This window comes from Zalophus californianus, chromosome 4 (genome assembly GCF_009762305.2).
Source record: "Zalophus californianus isolate mZalCal1 chromosome 4, mZalCal1.pri.v2, whole genome shotgun sequence".
Taxonomy (NCBI): domain Eukaryota; kingdom Metazoa; phylum Chordata; class Mammalia; order Carnivora; family Otariidae; genus Zalophus; species Zalophus californianus.
The window spans coordinates 27,033,753-27,050,318 of NC_045598.1; the positions used below are offsets into that span (position 1 = coordinate 27,033,753).

General features: G+C 38.1%; 1 protein-coding gene across 6 annotated transcripts in view; it reads left to right on the plus strand.

Moving 5' to 3' along the window:
- The first annotated feature begins 349 nt into the window (after positions 1-349).
- Positions 350-16,566, plus strand: part of ZMYM4 (zinc finger MYM-type containing 4) — a 131,507-nt gene continuing 115,290 nt past the window's right edge. For 3 of the 6 annotated variants that reach the window (XM_027597728.2, XM_027597763.2, XM_027597718.2), the window contains exon 1: positions 351-727. Coding sequence is in view for 4 of the 6 variants with exons in the window: in XM_027597718.2 (XP_027453519.1) it covers positions 689-727 (39 nt within the window). In the remaining 2 variants the exon portion in view is untranslated. Of the gene's footprint in view, positions 737-16,566 lie in introns of all 6 variants that reach the window. The other 3 variants (XM_027597758.2, XM_027597747.2, XM_027597713.2) reach the window with 2 other exon arrangements.

Consider the following 16,566-nt stretch of genomic DNA (forward strand, 5'->3'; position numbering starts at 1 on the left):
TTCTTCATGTTCAGAGGTCCACTGAGAACTTCAGGTCACCATCATTTTCCCTTTACAATGGTATCTCCATAGCCAGGTGTAAGACGATGATCTGGACCCCTTACTGATATTTCACCCAATTCTCCAGATAGTCATTTCATTAATTTCTTTAATTCCTCCTTCATCACTGCGTCATGGCCCCTTTAAGGCAGCGGCCATAGTTGAGTGGTGGGAGCAGCTGCTGGCAGCAAAGAGACTTGCAGGATTTGGCCTACCCTTGGCCACTCACCGCGCACGCTCAGGACCGGGGGCTTGGTGGGAAAGGAAGGAGGGGCTTAAGGTGCGCCTGCGCATCAGGGGCGCGCGCAAGGGGCTGGTTTGGTGATCCCTTTAAGAAACCGCAGGCGGAGGAATTTCTCTGAGAGAAAATAATCCTACTCACGGGGCCCCTTGGAGGCCATTAACCCCCCGAGTCCCGGCCCCCCTTTCCCGGGCAGGCCCTACCGCCCACGCGCGCACCCGTGGGATCTCTGGATCTCCGACCCGGCGCGCGGCATCCGCCCCCTCCCCACTCTCAGCGCCAGGCCCGGCCGGGTTCGGAGAAGCTGCCGCGAAGCGGCCGTGCCTGCAGTGTGGGCGGGGGCCGGGGGCCCGAGAGGTTCCGCCGCCACCGCGCCGGGAGCCGCAGCGGTTCCGAGCGGGGCCCAACATGGCGGAGAGAGAGGTGGAGTCCGGCCCCCGAAAGAGGGTAGGTGAGGTGAGGCAGAACTCGGGCGGCGGGCGGCGGGGGGCGGGGCGGCAGTCGTGTCCCGGGGCCGGGAATGGGCCAAGCGCAGGCTCGTGGAGGGGTCGTCGAGGCCCGGTTGGGAAGAGGTTGCGGGCAGGACTGAGGCAACCTTGGGTCAGGAGCGCGCTGGAGAGTGGTCCTTCGGCAGGTGGGACAAAGATTTGCTGTTGGTTAGGAGGGGGAGGGGCGGGGGTTGTTGTTTGCCTCCCCCCCCCCCCAGCCCTGGGGGTGGGTTATGTGGGCCAGGGGAGGGAAGGTGTCACATTCTTAAGTGCATCTTTAGTAAATCACAGTCTCGAAGTTTAACTGGGGAGAGGTCAGGTGGGGGTGGTAGTGGTAGTGGCGGGAATAAGTCGTGGACGGGTCTCAAGAGGAATAACCTGGAGGGTTGTTCAGTAACACCATCGCGAATTCATTTTCCTACCTCCTTTCCCCTCCCCCCGTAACCGTTATCAAGACCAAGGTGGAGGTGGTGCTCTTACCTGTGAAGAAGTGGGGTCGTTGTCATGTCCTGATTTAGAGATTTTGGCAACTCTGAATGTCATGCTCTAGTCTAGCCTCTTTACCAACAATTAAGAACGTGGAAGAGTATGACAAGTTTGTCATAACAAGGATGTACCCAACCAGCCTGCAGAGGTGAATTGAGTGCCTTTTAAAGTTTGTCTTCAAACTTTTAATTCTGAATGATTTTTTTTTCAGACGGAGAACAATACTGTACTATCGATTGAGCAATATTTTTCAGATTTTTTTAGACTCCCCCCGCCCCCCCCCACCTTAGCATGTTGAGCAGTAAGTTTCCTATCAGGAATCTTCCTTTTGGGAATGGGCACGAAATAATCAAATTAACGTTAAGCCAACCACGTAAAAAATTACTACTTAATTTTTACTGACAGTGCCTTTTTGATTTAGCATAGAATTAGTAATCTCATAATGAATTACAGCTGACATTTTGAGTGCTTATTATGTGCCTGGCACTGATTTATAGGAGGAATTTAACTTTGCATTAGGTATATAAAACCCATTTTGCAGATGAAGAAATGTAGGCGTAGAGATGTTAAGTCATTATATTTAAGATCAGATAGCTCTTTAAGAGGTTGAGCTGGGATTTGAATTCAGGTTTGTCCCAACTACAATGCTTGTGTCGGAAGCCAGTCTGTTTCTCTCCTTAAAAGCTTAAATTATAGGGGCGCCTGGGTGGTTCAGTTGGTTCAGCGTAGGACTCTTGATCTCAGCTCAGGTCTTGATCCCAGGGTCTTGAGTTCAAGCCCCACCTTGGGCTCCATATCTAGCATGCCTACCTAAAACCAAACAAAACTTAAGTTATAAATAACCAAAGAAATGTCAAATAGTTTCTTCCAACAATTTATTGGGAAATATTTTCAGCTACACAGCAAAATTGAAAAAATTTACAGGGTCATATACTCACTACCTAGATTCTACTATTAACATTTTATTGGTTTTATCACTTATTTATTCATGTATCTAGCCCTTTATCCATTTATCAGTTATTTTAATGCATTTTAATGCATTTCATTTTACTATTTGGAGCAATTAAAATTTAATGTTGATAGTCTTAGGTTTATAGACGTTTAGATCTTCCTTGTGCAATAATTAGTCATAGCTAGAACAAGTTAAGCTGTATGATAGTATATTAAATAGTTCATTTAGTATAAATATTGGGTATGGAATGCACATGTTTTGAAATTTTAAATTTCTCTTTAAGCTGTGAGTCAGTTTAAACTTTATCCTCATATTTGAGTAAAGGTACATGGCATGTGGTCCACCAATTAAAATATATAGGGTAAATTATTTTAGATGTGTAATGTTCATTCAAGGAGATCTCTGAATCCAGTTGCTGCTAATGCTATTATCATTCATCTTATAAAATGGAATGTTCTAGAAAACATCTAAACATGTTGGTAACAAATTCAACTAGCTTTTAAATACTTCTTTGTCTTACACACTTTAAAGATGCCACACTGATAGTAATCTAAACTATAATTTTTTAATGTCATGTAATATATATATATATATAGCACTACAGGTTTTACCCATTATTTTACCAGTTTCATTGTGGAGGAAGGTTACATTCATTATCTTTTAGGCTCCATAATCCATTTTTTAAAGTTATTTATTTTATTTCATTTATTTTTTTTTTTAAGTAATGTCTATACCCAATGTGGGACTTGAACTCACAACCCTTGGTCAAGAGTTGCCTGCTCTACCAGACAGATGTGCCTCCATTTTGCTTTTGATATTTGGTTAGAATGTTCAGTAGGGTTATCCTGAACTGTACACATGGTACATGTGCTTTCCCCCCCCCTCATTTTTTTGATGTGTGCTAAACTCATGTGGATTCCATATGTATACTCTAAACAGATGAGTGGGGACTATGTACAAAAGTACAATATCTTTTTAATAATTTCACTGCTTTGAGGCAGCTAAAAAAATTGCATAGGCCTAGGTAATAAGTTTAGGTTATTTAATCTGAAATTGCATTGATGATAACATGGTATTGTATTTATGATGCTTAACTGCTTTGACCTTTATAAAAGTCACAGAAAGTTTCTGAACACCTATGCTAGTTGTTGAACTGTATGCTAGGTATTATGCTGTGGTATTTATGATCATGTAGAATAATACATTCTGGCTCTCCTGCTAAATTGTGAAATCTTTTAGGGTGGGGTCCATTTTATTGCATTTTGCATCTCCAGCACCTATGACTTCCATGTAATAGGAACTCAAAAAGACTTATATTGATTTTTGGTAAGAAGGTTCACCTGTTATAGTAGAGGCTGTAGGGCTTGGGTACTGAGGTATTTGCTTTATAGTTTTCGGAGCTTCAGTAAAAATCTTCCGTAGCATCCTTTATACTCCAAAATTGTCTCCTGTGGATTCAGATTTAGGGATCTTCTGATTGTTCTGGATTATGGTTAGATGGGAGAGTATTTTAAGACTCTTGGGTTAACCACCTTACATTCTGTGTAGGCCTGCCGGCTGTCTTACTTTTATGCTTGTGGGTATTTAGAACAATAGGTATTCATTAGATAAGTTTGATTTGATTGTATTCTGACTATATTGGAATGCCAGTCTTTCAGTTTCTGAACTTGGGGAAGCTAAGTATGTGGGTGGGTCAGCACCATATCCATCAATCATCTGTGCTAAGAACCAAGTTCATAGGAAGTTCATATACACATAGTCTTTCTTACTTTAAAGTTAGGATATTTTTGAGATATTATTTATGAATTTTTTAAGATTGTAAAATTTTTATTTTCTAATATAAGTTTTAAAATTCATTAGTTAGGCTTGCTGTAAATAGTGGACTTATTTGTTCATGGCTATTATAATAAACTTACCAAGCATGAGATCTGTGGAATTATTTTATGCATGGCTGTTAAACTTATGAAGCACGAGATCTAACTAAATCTGGTGGCCATATTTTTTTGTGAAATCCCTATATCTTTTCAAAGTTTACATACAGAATGATGACTTTTGTAAATGTGTATGTTATTACATGGTCTACTAAGTTGTATCCACTCTCAAACTTTGTATATTAAATTTGAGGCATATGTGTTTGGTATGCTTAAAAGAAAGATAAGTAGGATGCTTCCATTTTTGTGAAAACTAATAATTTTTCCTTCCCCACGTATGTGTCTATACTTGTATATGTATGAGCTTGGAGAAAGTTGTGGAGGCTACATGTCAGGCTACATGTTACTGTTGATTACCTTCACGGGGTGGGGATAAGGAAGGAAAGAGAGAGTAGGGGAAAATTTTTGCAAAATGGAAAAATACGGTATAATATTAAGTGAAAATATAGACTATAAAATGTTATCCATATTATTGTAAATATGTAAACAATGAACATGCATGTAGACGGGGAATAGAAAATAACATGAACAAATGAGAACATTGATTTTATCATGTGGGATTATGGAGAAGTTTTGTTTTGGATTTCTGTTATTTTAATATTTTATAATAAAATAATAACAAAAGGTTGATCCCTCTTAATTCCTTGATGAAATTTTAATCTTTTGTCTTTTTGCTAAATGTGTTACTTAAAAAGCACAACAGTACATATTAAAAGTATTTGCAGCTCACGTGTACACAGTGTAAAGCATCTGCTTGAAGAATGCATTGGCTCTGTATAGAGAGCATTTGAAGAGGCCATTCTAGTGTTGATGATTCTGAATTATTTTCACAGTGCCCATCTTATAACTAGCAGAGGTTTCTGTAAAATAAAGATAATACTTGATATTTATAAACATTTAAGTTCCAGTCATTATTTTAATTATTTTATGTGTAATATAGCCTCCAATCCTCATTAATTCCATAAACAGTAGTCACTATTACTGTCTCATTCTATAAATGAGGAAACAGGTACAGAGTTTTGTTTTTTGTTTTTGTTTTTTTGCTTAAGGTCATACTATAAAGGCTAAACCAGTATCAAATAGTACTTGAAAAATTACACTGTTTGATAAATAGTGTAGGTTAGGATTCATTATTATAACATATAAGAGTTAATATGTCTATTAGTTATATGTAATACATGTAACAAAATACATATACGTAATATGTGTAATAGTCTAGGTCCTGAATTATCTGGAGTTTTTAGTCGTTAAAATTAATTGAATTATATTTAAATTGATGTGTAAATTCTCAGGATGCATTGGAATACATTCTAGTTTGAGATAACCTTAAAACATCTTCACAACTCACAGGTTTATTTTTAAGAAAGTATACACTAAATATTTTAAAGCTATGATTTATTCTAAAGATAAAGTTTGTGCTTCCTTTGAAAATGGAATGATTTTCTAATTTACTAAAGACCATTTAAGGAAATAAATGTAAAATTGCAGTTTTGTGGATATTTAGTGAACATTTTTGAATTCTGTATTAGGAGACTGATCACTCTTTAAAGACTGACATTTCCTTTAAATATTCTGATTATTTTACTGTGCATTAACTATGTAATTATTTTAGCAAAGCAAAGAGAAAGCATTATAGCGTAGTATTAGGTTGAACCATGTAAAATTGCTAATATTTGACCGTTTGACTTATAAAAAAATACATTTTCTTTGTTTTTTAACAACTGATAATCAGTTTATTAAAAAGGTTGATGTAATCATGTGCAGTGGTGACTTCAACCTCAACTCCTGGCTCAGTACTGATGGAAGTAATCTGCTTTAACAATCTCAGAAGAACTGTGCAAGTCAGTGAGTCACTTGTGGATCCTCATCTGAAAACGATCCCAAATCTTAGAACCTTCACTACGAGGAGTTTTTCTTGTAGTGATTCTCAAAGTCGTGGTAGGCATCCAAACTGGTCCTTCCACTTTGAGATTCTTCTCCTTTGTACCTCTGATCAAGTTGCACATACCTTCTCCAAAGATTTTACATCGTGCTGGTAGAGTAATTCTAATTCGGTGAATCGCCACCTCTGGTTCCACGGGTGTCTTCCCCAGTGTCTTTAAAAGCCCTGTCTGTGGTGCAGCATCCTGATGGACTTGTTCTTTGGAGAGAGCAAACAGTGGTGAGTCAGGAGCAGGAGTGGGGCACCCGGAAGCTCTGCTGTAGCTGCAACCACGTCTTCCTCAAAGAGCCAAGAACGCATTTTTGAATGGCTCAACCTCTAATAGAGCATGTGCTTTTCAAAGTCAGGTTATGGTACAGTCTCTAGTATTTAGCCGTATTGGGATAATAACACCCATACCCATTTACGCTTAAGGAATATGCATAATATTACTTTAATTTCATTCTTATCTTTCTGGCCTCCTGGAAGCTTGAGTTAGCTACCTTCCTGCTTTTCATCAAAGATAATACCTGAGCAAACCTTTTCTATCCAACATGGACTACCCACTACTCTTTGAGGTTAAGGATCGTGTGTTCATCTTTCTTTACATCTTCTGACATGTTGTCTTATAAATCTAAATGTGATATATATACACACACACAAACACATATTGCACATTTACAAGCAAAAGTTAAAAAACCCTTTTTTATTCTGTTTCATAATTTGATATTAATATAGAATATAAAATATAGGTTGGTACAGTGAATTCCTGTTACCCATATTTAACAGCTAAACAGTTCTCAACATTTTGCTCTTCCTGTCTCATCCAACTTTTTTTTTTTGGTCGAAATAATTTTATTTATTATTACTATTTTTTAAGATTTTATTTATTTATTTGACAGAGAGAGCGAGCACAAGAAGGGAGAGCGGCAGGCAGTGGGAGAAGCAGGCTTCTTGCTGAACAGGGAGCCCGATGTGGGACTCAATCCCAGGACCCTGGGATCATGACCTGAGCTGAAGGCAGACGCTTAACCCACTGTGCCATCCAGGCACCCTGGTCGAAATAATTTTAAAGAAATCTCAGGCATAACATCATTTAATCTATATGTACTTATGCATGTATTTCTAATAAGTAAGAATTAAAACTAAACAACTCTAATACCATACCTAGAAAAGTTAGTTCTTTAATCCAGTCTGTGTTCAGATTTCTTTGATTCTCTAAAATTTTTTTTTTAACAGTTGGTTTGTTTAAATCACTATCCAAATAAGATTTACCTCTTAAATTTCTCTTAACTTCACCTATTGCCCTCCCTACACCCTGCACTTTTTCCCATGCTATTTCTTTGTTGAAAAAAACTAGGTCATTTGTTCAGGAGAATTTCCCACATTCTGGATTTGGCTGCTTGAATTCTTGTGGTATTTTAACATGTTCAATTACCCTTCATATTTCCCACAAATTAGTAGTTACATATAGAGCAGTGGTTCTCAACTTTGGCTGAAACTTGAGAATTACCTGGAGAGCTTTTATGATTTTTTTTTTTTTTTTTTAACCTGGAGAGCTTTTAAATATCCTGATTCTCAGGTTACATTTCAGATAATGAAATCAGAATTCATGGGTGGATTCTAGGCATCAATATTTTTAAAAATTTCCCAAGTGATTTAGTCTGTAGCCAAGATTGAGAACTTGATTTGGTAGAGCTTTATGAGATTTCGGTTCAGTTTCTTTAAGAAAGAAAAATTCATGAAAAAGAAAAATTCATGAATAGAGTGATACATAACATATTTCCAATCAGTTTTAAGAATAAAAGAGTGTGCTGTTTAATAATTACAGTGGGGTAATAGCCATAAACTGGGATTGTCCTGGACAAAAGGATATATAGTCACCCTATTAGATGATGCTAGTAGATGGTGAATTCTTGTTGCATTATTCCAGGAGGCACACTTTTAGTGATACTAAAATTGATCAATTTATGTTCTGCCAGTGGAATCTAAACATAATAGTTTCTTAACATCTCACCTAATGAATCTATCAGCCTTCGATGATTGTTTCCTAGATCTATGATTTCATTAGAGGAGTGATTTTTTTTTTTTAATTATTTCTTCTTTTATTCACTGGATTACCCTGTAATATTTGTACAGGAAAAGCAGAGAGTAAATGCTTATTTTTTTTCTCCTTTATCATCTTTCAGAAGAATGAATTGATGCCGTAGCAAATCCTAAAGGTGAGGCTTGGGAGGTGGTATCGTTATGAACACATAGATTTTAATATATTTGATATATATATATAAATGTATTGTGATCAGTATTCTTTTTGATCTTTAAATTTGTCATTTTTTTTTTTACTAATGGCTCTCTGTATTAGTATCCTAAGGCTGCCATAACAAATTACTACCAATTTGGTGGCTTAATATGGTAGAAATTTATTCTCTCTCAGTTCCGGATGCTGGATGTCTGATATCAAGGTGTCAGTAGGGCCACGTTCTCTCTGAAGGCTCTAAAGAAGAATTTTTGCTTCTTCCAGCCTTTGGAAGGATTTTGGAAGCTTCTGGTGGGTTGATTTATATTTCTTAATTTGTGGCAGCATAACTCCACTCTGCCTCCCTCTTCACATGGCCTTCTGTGTTTTCTTTCTTTTTTTTTTTTTTTAAAGATTTTATTTATTAGAGAGAGAAACAGCATGACAGGGGAGAGGGGAGGGTCAGGGAGAAGCAGGCTTTCCGATGAGCTGGGAGCCCGATGTGGCACTCGATCCCAGGACTCTGGGATCATGACCTGAGCTGAAGGCAGTCGCCCAACCAACCTAGCCACCCAGGTGCCCCTCTTTTCTGTCTCTTTTAAGGATTTATGGTCCAGCCTAATCCTGGATGATCTCATTTCAAGATCTTTACCTTAATTACGTCTGTGAAGACCTGTTCACCTTCTGAGCTTCTGGGTGCATGTGTCTTTTAGGGGCTACAATTCAAGCCACTATAGTCCACCCTCTTGCCCTCAAACTTGACATCCATCCCATATGCAAAATACATTCATCTCTATCCCAACATCCCCCAAAGTCTCAATCCATTATAGCATGAATTCTTAAGCCTTAAATCTCATATCATCAGCTCAAAAACACCCAATTCTTAGCATCTAAATCATCTACACAAGATACGAATATGATTCTGGCTATGACTCATCTGAGGTAAAATTCTTTATCTGTGGCCCTCTGAAACCAGAAAACAAATTTTCTGCTTCCAACATAACAATCCTGGGACAGGCATAGGATAGACATTCCCATTCCAAAAGGAAGGAAATGGGAGGAATAAAGGGATCACTGGTCCCAGTCAAGTTCAAAACCCAGCAGGACCAATTTCCTTAGGTTTCAAGACCTGAGAATAATTCTCTGTGACTTGATCCTCTGCCCTCTGGGTTTATTGAAACACTGTAGACCCCTGCTTTGAGCCTACTTCTCTGGCTTCTACTTCTTTGTACCTTTCTTTTTCTTGAAGGGTAGCACATGTTCACACATGAGTAGCTTTATTAGCTCTTTCCTGCCAATAGAATTCCAGGAGTCAGATTTTTTTTCATTTTTATCTAGTCTGTGTTCTTTAAGTATAGGCTGGCAGTGTTTTTGTTGGTGTAATATGTTTACAAACCTTGAGTCTCCTCTCTGGTTCTTCACAGATTCTGGATAACCCCATCTTTATTCCTGACTTAAATTGAGGTGACTGATTGGACCCATGATTCATACATCTAGTATCTTCAGCAAATAGTTGTCCAGCTATACCCGTGGCCCTTTCCCTAAAGCACATTTTTCTAAGAGTGAATTTCATAATTTTAGCATCCTATGCCATCTGGATGGGCTGAGAACTTCCCAAATCATCAAGAGTTGTTTCCTTTTTGCTTAATATTTCCTCAATTTATCATTTTCCTCTCACTTTGTACTCTTAGCAAGAAGAAACCAGGTTGTACTTTCAACACTGCTTAAAAGTCTTAGTAAATATCTAAGTTCATTGCTTCCAAGTTCTGCTTTCCTACCCAGTATAGAACACAATTCAGTCAAGTCTTTGCTACTTTTTAACGATGATCACCTTCTAGTTCACAATAACCTGTTCTTCATTTCCTTCTGAGATACTCATTTCCTTCTGATATCTCACCACAAACACCTTTAACATTCAGATTTTCTCAACATTTTGTTCATGTGTATATGTATTCGTTAAGGTGTTATAAACTTTCTCTTCTTTGTTTCTCACTTCCTTGTGAAACTACCAGAATTGCCTTTAATACCTATATTTGTCCCAACCATCTCTTGAAGGCAATCTAAATTTTTTCTATCATGCTGCTTTCTTTCTTTCTTTTTTTTTTTTTTTTTTTAAAGTAGGCTCCATGCCCATTGTGGAGCCCAACCCAGGGCTTGAACTCATGACCCTGAGATTAAGACTTGAGCTGAGATCAAGAGTTGGATGTTTGGGGTGCCTGGGTGGCTCACTCGTTAAGTGTCTGCCTTCAGCTCAGGTCATGATCACAAGGTCCTGGGATTGAGCCCCGCATCGGGCTCCCTGCTCGGCGGGAAGCCTGCTTTTTCCTCTCCCACTCCCCCTGCTTGTGTTCCCTCTCTCTCTGTGTCTCTGTCAAATAAAAAAAAAAAAAATTAAAAAAATATTAAAAAAAAAAGTCGGATGCTTAACTAAAACTGAGCACCCAGGCACCCCCCCTTTTTTTGATAGTTGACAAATTGCCACTGTTGTGCTTCTTAAAATTCTTCCAGCATCTAGTCATTATCCAATTCCAAATCTACTTACATGTTTTTAAGTATTTATTACAACAACATACCATTTCCAATTATCAAACATGTATTAGTTTCCTAGGTTTGCTGTAAGAAGTCACCACAAACTTAGTGGCTCAAAAACAACAGAAATTTATTCTCTAGCAGTTCTGGAGGCTAGAACTCCAAAATCAAGGGGTCAGCAGGGCTATCCTCTCTCTGAAGGCTCTGGGAAAGAACCTTCTTTGTCTCTTTCAGCTTCTGATGGTCTTAGGTGTTCCTTGATTTGTGGCAGCATTAACTCCAAAGTTTTACCTCTGCTTTCACATGGCCTTCTCTGTGTTTTTGTCTTTCTAAGGACAGCGTTCATTGGATTTAGGGCCTACCCTAATCCAGGGTCATCTCATTTCAAGATCCTTAGACTAATTACATCTGCAAAGTTCATTCCAAGAAGATCACATTCTGAGTATCTGGGAGGACATATCTTTGGGGGCCACAGTTCAGCCTTCAACAAGGTCTCTAAGGTTAGCATCTGAATGTTTTTAAAAAATTAAAAGTTACCTTAAAAGTTTTTAATATGTTAAAACATACATGACATAGAATTTACCTTTTTTTTTTTCTTAGATTTTATTTATGTATTTGACAGAGAGACAGCGAGAGAGGGAACACAAGCAGGGGGAATGGGAGAAGCAGGGTTCCTGCCGAGCAGGGAGCCTGATGCGGGGCTCGATCCCAGGACCCTGAGATCATGACCTGGGCTGAAGGCAGACGCTTAACAACTGAGCCACCCAGGTGCCCCAGAATTTACCATTTTAATTACTAAAAGTGTATAATTCAGTGGCATTAAAGATGTTTTAATAGTGTTGTGCCAGTATTACCACTGTCTTTTTCTTCAAAGATTTTATTTATTTTAGAGAGAGAGGGTGAGGGAGGGGCGGAGGGAGGGAATCTCAAGCTGACTCTGCGCTGAGCTCGAGCCTGACTCAGGGCTTGATCTCACTACCCTGAGATCGAGACCTGAGCTGAAACCAAGAGTTGGACGCTCAACCATCTGAGCAACCCAGTCACTCCTACCACTGTCTTTTTAGCCCCAAACAGAAGGTCTGTCCACATTAAGGAATAACTTCCCATTGCTCTTCCCTCCAGCCTCTGTTAAACTTTACTTTATATCTCAATAAATTTGCCTATTCTAGATATTTCATATAAATGGAATCATACAATATTTGACCTTTGGTGTCTCATTTATTTCACTTAGCATAATATATCAGAACTTCATTCTTTTTTATGGCTGAATAATAGTTTATTGTATGTACATAGTATTTATCCTTTCATTTGTTGACAGGTGGTTTCTATCTTTTGGCTATTATGAAAAATGTTGCTATAACAGTGCTGTACAAGTATCTGTTTGAGTCTGTTTTCACTTCTTTTGGATATATACCTAGAAGTGGATTTGCTGGAATAAATGGGATTTTTACGTTTATCTTTTTGAGGAATCCCCAAACTTTTCCACAGAGGTGCACTAGCGATGCACGAGGGTTCTGCTTTCTTCATACCCTCTCCAATGCTTGTTCTTTTTTTTTTCTTTTCTTCTTTTCTTTCTTTCGATAATAGCTGTCCTAGTGGGTGTGAAGCAGTATCTCATTGTGGTTTTGATTTGTATTTTTTTAATGACTAATGATGTTGAGTATCTGTTCTTGTGCTTATTGGCCATTTGTACATCTTCCTTGGAGAAATATGTATTTAAATCCTTTGCCCTTTTTTAATTGGGTTGTCTTTTTGTTAATGAGTTATAGGAGTTCTTTATATATTCTGGATATTACGAAGTCTAATTTGTCTATTTTTCTTTTGTAGCTTGTACTCTTGTTTTCAATTTAAGAAACCATTGCCAAATACAAGGTCATGTAGATTTTCCCATATGAAGAAATCTAAGAGTTTTGTAATTTAGTTCTTTAATTTAGGTCTTCAATCCATTTAAAGTTAATTTTTGTTGATGGTATAATGTATGTGTACAGTTTTGTTCTTTTGTATCTGGATATCCAGTTTTTCCAGCAGTATATGTTTAAGTCTGTTCTTTTCCCATTGAATGATCTTGGTATGCTTGTCAAAAATCAGTTGGCCTTTGTATTAATCACTTTGGGTGCTATAACAAAATAATATAGATTGGGTCACTTAAACCATAGAAATTATTTCTTATATTTTTGGAGGTTGGGAAGTCTAAGATCAAGGTACTGGCAAGGTAGATTTCATTTGGCTTGTTGGCAGCTGCCATTTTTGCTTTGTGCCTGTATAATCTCTTCTTTGTGTGTTCTCAGGACAGATTGAGGGAGCTCCCTGGTGTCTCTTTTTAGAAGGGCACTAATCCCATCATGAGAATCCTACCCGCATGACCTCATCTAACCCGAGTTACCTCCCAAAGGTCCCATCTTTAAATATCATAACATTGAGGTTTCAGTCTTCAACATATAAATTTTGGGGACACAAATATTTAGTCCATAACAACCATATATGTAAGGGCTTATTTCTGGATTCTCAATTTTGTTCCATTGGTCTATATGTCTCCTTGTGCCTGTACTACACTGTTTTGATTACTTTAGCTTTGTAGAAGTTTGAAATTGGAAAGTGTGAGTCCTCCAAATTTGTTTTTTCCTTTTCAAGATTGTTTTGGCTATTTGGTATCCCTTAAAATTCCATATGAAAGTCAGGATTTTTGTCCTATTTCTACAAAAAATGCCATTGGGATTTTGTTAGGGATTGAATTGAATTTATAAATCTCTTGAGTAGTATTGTCATCCTGATACTATTAAGTCTTCCACTCAGTGAATGCAGGGTATCTTTCCTTTTATCTATGTCCTTTAAAAAAAATTTTTTTTTTTTTTAATTAAGTAAACTTTACCTCCAACTTGGGCCTAGAACTCATGACACTGATATCAAGAGTGCCATGCTTTGCTGACTAAGCCAGCCAGGTGCCCCTGTCCTTTAAAATTTCTTTCAGCAGTATTTTGTCCATGTCTCAGTGTGCAAGTCTTAATAGCTCCTTGGTTAAATTTTTCCTAAGTATCAGTGTGATACACTGTATTAATAGAACGGAAAAAAAAAACCCCGCATGATCTCTCAGTTGATGTAGATAAAAACATTTGAAAAACTCCGTCAGGGGGCACCTGGGTGGCTCAGTTGGTTAAGCGACTGCCTTCAGCTCAGGTCATGATCCTGGAGTCCAGGGATCGAGTCCCCGCATCGGGCTCCCTGCTCAGCAGGGAGTCTGCTTCTCCCTCTGACCCTCCTCCCTCTCATACTATCATTCTCTCTCTCTCTCAATAAATAAATAAAAATCTTTAAAAAAAATTAAAAAAAAACTCCATCAGACTTTCATTAATAAATTAGGAGTACAAAGGAACTTCCTCAACATGATAAAAGCTATATATGAAAAATCGTAGCTAACATCATACTTGATGGTGAAGGACTGCAAGGCTTTCCCCTAAGATCAGGAATAAGATAAGGATGCCCTCTTTTGGTACTTCTAATCAATGTGTTTGAAGTTGTAGCCAGAGCAGTTAGGCAAGATAGAAGAGGCATCCAAATTGGAAAGAAAGAAGTAAAACTCTCTTACTGCAGATGACATGATTGTATATACAGAAAACCTTACAAATCCACCAACCTCCCCCTTCCCCCCAGACCCTGTGAGAGGTAGTAAATTCAGCAGAGTTCAGGATAAAAAAAAAAAAAAACACACAAAAATCAGTTGTATTTCCACACACTAGCAGTGAAATCCTGAAAGGAAATCAAGAAAATTATTTCATTTACATTAGCATCAAAAAGAATAAAATACTTAGTTATCTATATGCTTTTGATTTAACTCCAGTAGTTCCTGAAAGTTTTTTCCCTTTTTGGTCAAAAAGATGTGCCTAGGCTCATGCTTTATGTTACTATCTCAGACTTGGAATTAACTCCCAAGAAGCCAGGGTACCTTTCAGCAGGAAGTGGTAGTTAACAGACTATAGTCTGAACTGAGATAAGCTTTTTGAAATTAGAGTGTTTTTTTGAGACTCTTATTGCTTGTGTTTTTCACACTTAACTCACATCTGGCTTTTCCTTCTGTTTCCCCACTGAAATTCTCTTTAAGATCACTGAAATGACCTAATAATTACCAAGTCTAATGGATGCATTTCAGAGCTTTTATTAGGTTTCTCTTAGACATCTGACCCTATTGCCTGTTCCCTCCTTGAAACGTCTCTCTTGTTTATAAGATGGTATTCTCATGGTTCTTTTCTTGAATTGCTTCTTTTCGGTCATCTTTGACTCTTTTTGCATGCCCAGTAAGTGTTGTTTCCTTGGCCTGTGTTTTTCTTGGGTAATCTCCTACAGTAGTTTTAAAACTACCCATTAAATACCCTGTGATTTCCTTTCCCCTTCTTTGCTTCTTTTTTTTGTATGTGTCTAAAACTCAAAATCTGTATTTCCAGATGTATAATTTGACTTGTATTGTGCTGTCTAACAGATATTGCTAATTCAGTGTGCCTAAAATGGACTCCATTCTTTTTGCAAGTACTTGCTCTCACAAATAGTGCCCCATTCCTTCTCTCCCTGTTTTTCTTCCTGTATTCTTTTAGTTATTGTCTTCTAGTCACCCAAGTTAGAAACCTCTGAGTCATCTTGCTTCTTCTCTTTCCCCTATCAATCCAGTTTTAATTGGTGAATCTTACTGAGATTACTTCAGATATGATTTTTAAGATTTTATTTCTACTAATACCAGCCTAGTTATGGTACTCATTTTGTTTGCTTTGTCTTAGTTTCCTTGCCTTTAAAATTCTTCTGCCCTCCCCCCACCCCCATTGTCCTCTCTCGTTCATTCTGTATACAGGACTGATTTATCTTCAGAAATGAAAATCTGTTCATCAGTATGGTACCAATTTGGCTCCCTTCATAATAATTCAGTTCCCCAGGATAGGTACTGTTCAGATTCTCTTCCTGTGACAAGAAGCAGGTTGCATCACATCTCTGACTCTCCTCTTAGAAATGTACTTTTCCTTCATGGGAGAGGTTTTTTTCTGATTGTCTCTGCTACTGTCATGCTAGCCTTGGTAGGGGTCCTGCTTGGCCCTGCAGCCCAAATGTAGAGAGAGAATCCTCGTTTAATTCTACCCAGCATAGTTGAAACCAGGTTGTGACTTTTAAAGATTTTTTTTTTTCTACATCCAGCATGGAGCTCGAATTTACAACCCTGAGATCAAGAGTTACATGCTCTACTGACTGACCAAGTCAGGTGCCCCCCAGGCTGTAACTTTTAAACAAGACTTTATTAAAAGTTGAGTGTAGTAGGAGGGAATTACAAAACCAACACAATAGTCCACCCCTGCCCCAAATCTGTGGTTTTGCTTTCTGTGGTTTCAGTTACCCACAGTCAACCGCGGTCCATCCGGAAGCAGATGATCCTCCTTCTCATGTATTGTCAGGAGGTCAGTAGTAGCTTAACCCTGTGTTACAGTGTCTAGGTTGTTCACCTCATTTCATCTCATCACATAGGCATTTTATCTCATGTCAACACAAGAAGGGTGAATACAGTACTATATTTTGAGAGAGAGACCATTTAACTTTTATTATAGTATAGTGCTATTAATTGTACTATTATTGGTGTAAGTCTCTTACTGTGCCTAATTTTTTAAAAAGATTTTTATTTATTTATTTGACAGAGAGAGACACAGCAAGAGAGGGAACACAAGTAGGGGGAGTGGGAGAGGGAGAAGCAGGCTTCCCGCCGAGCAGAGCCTGA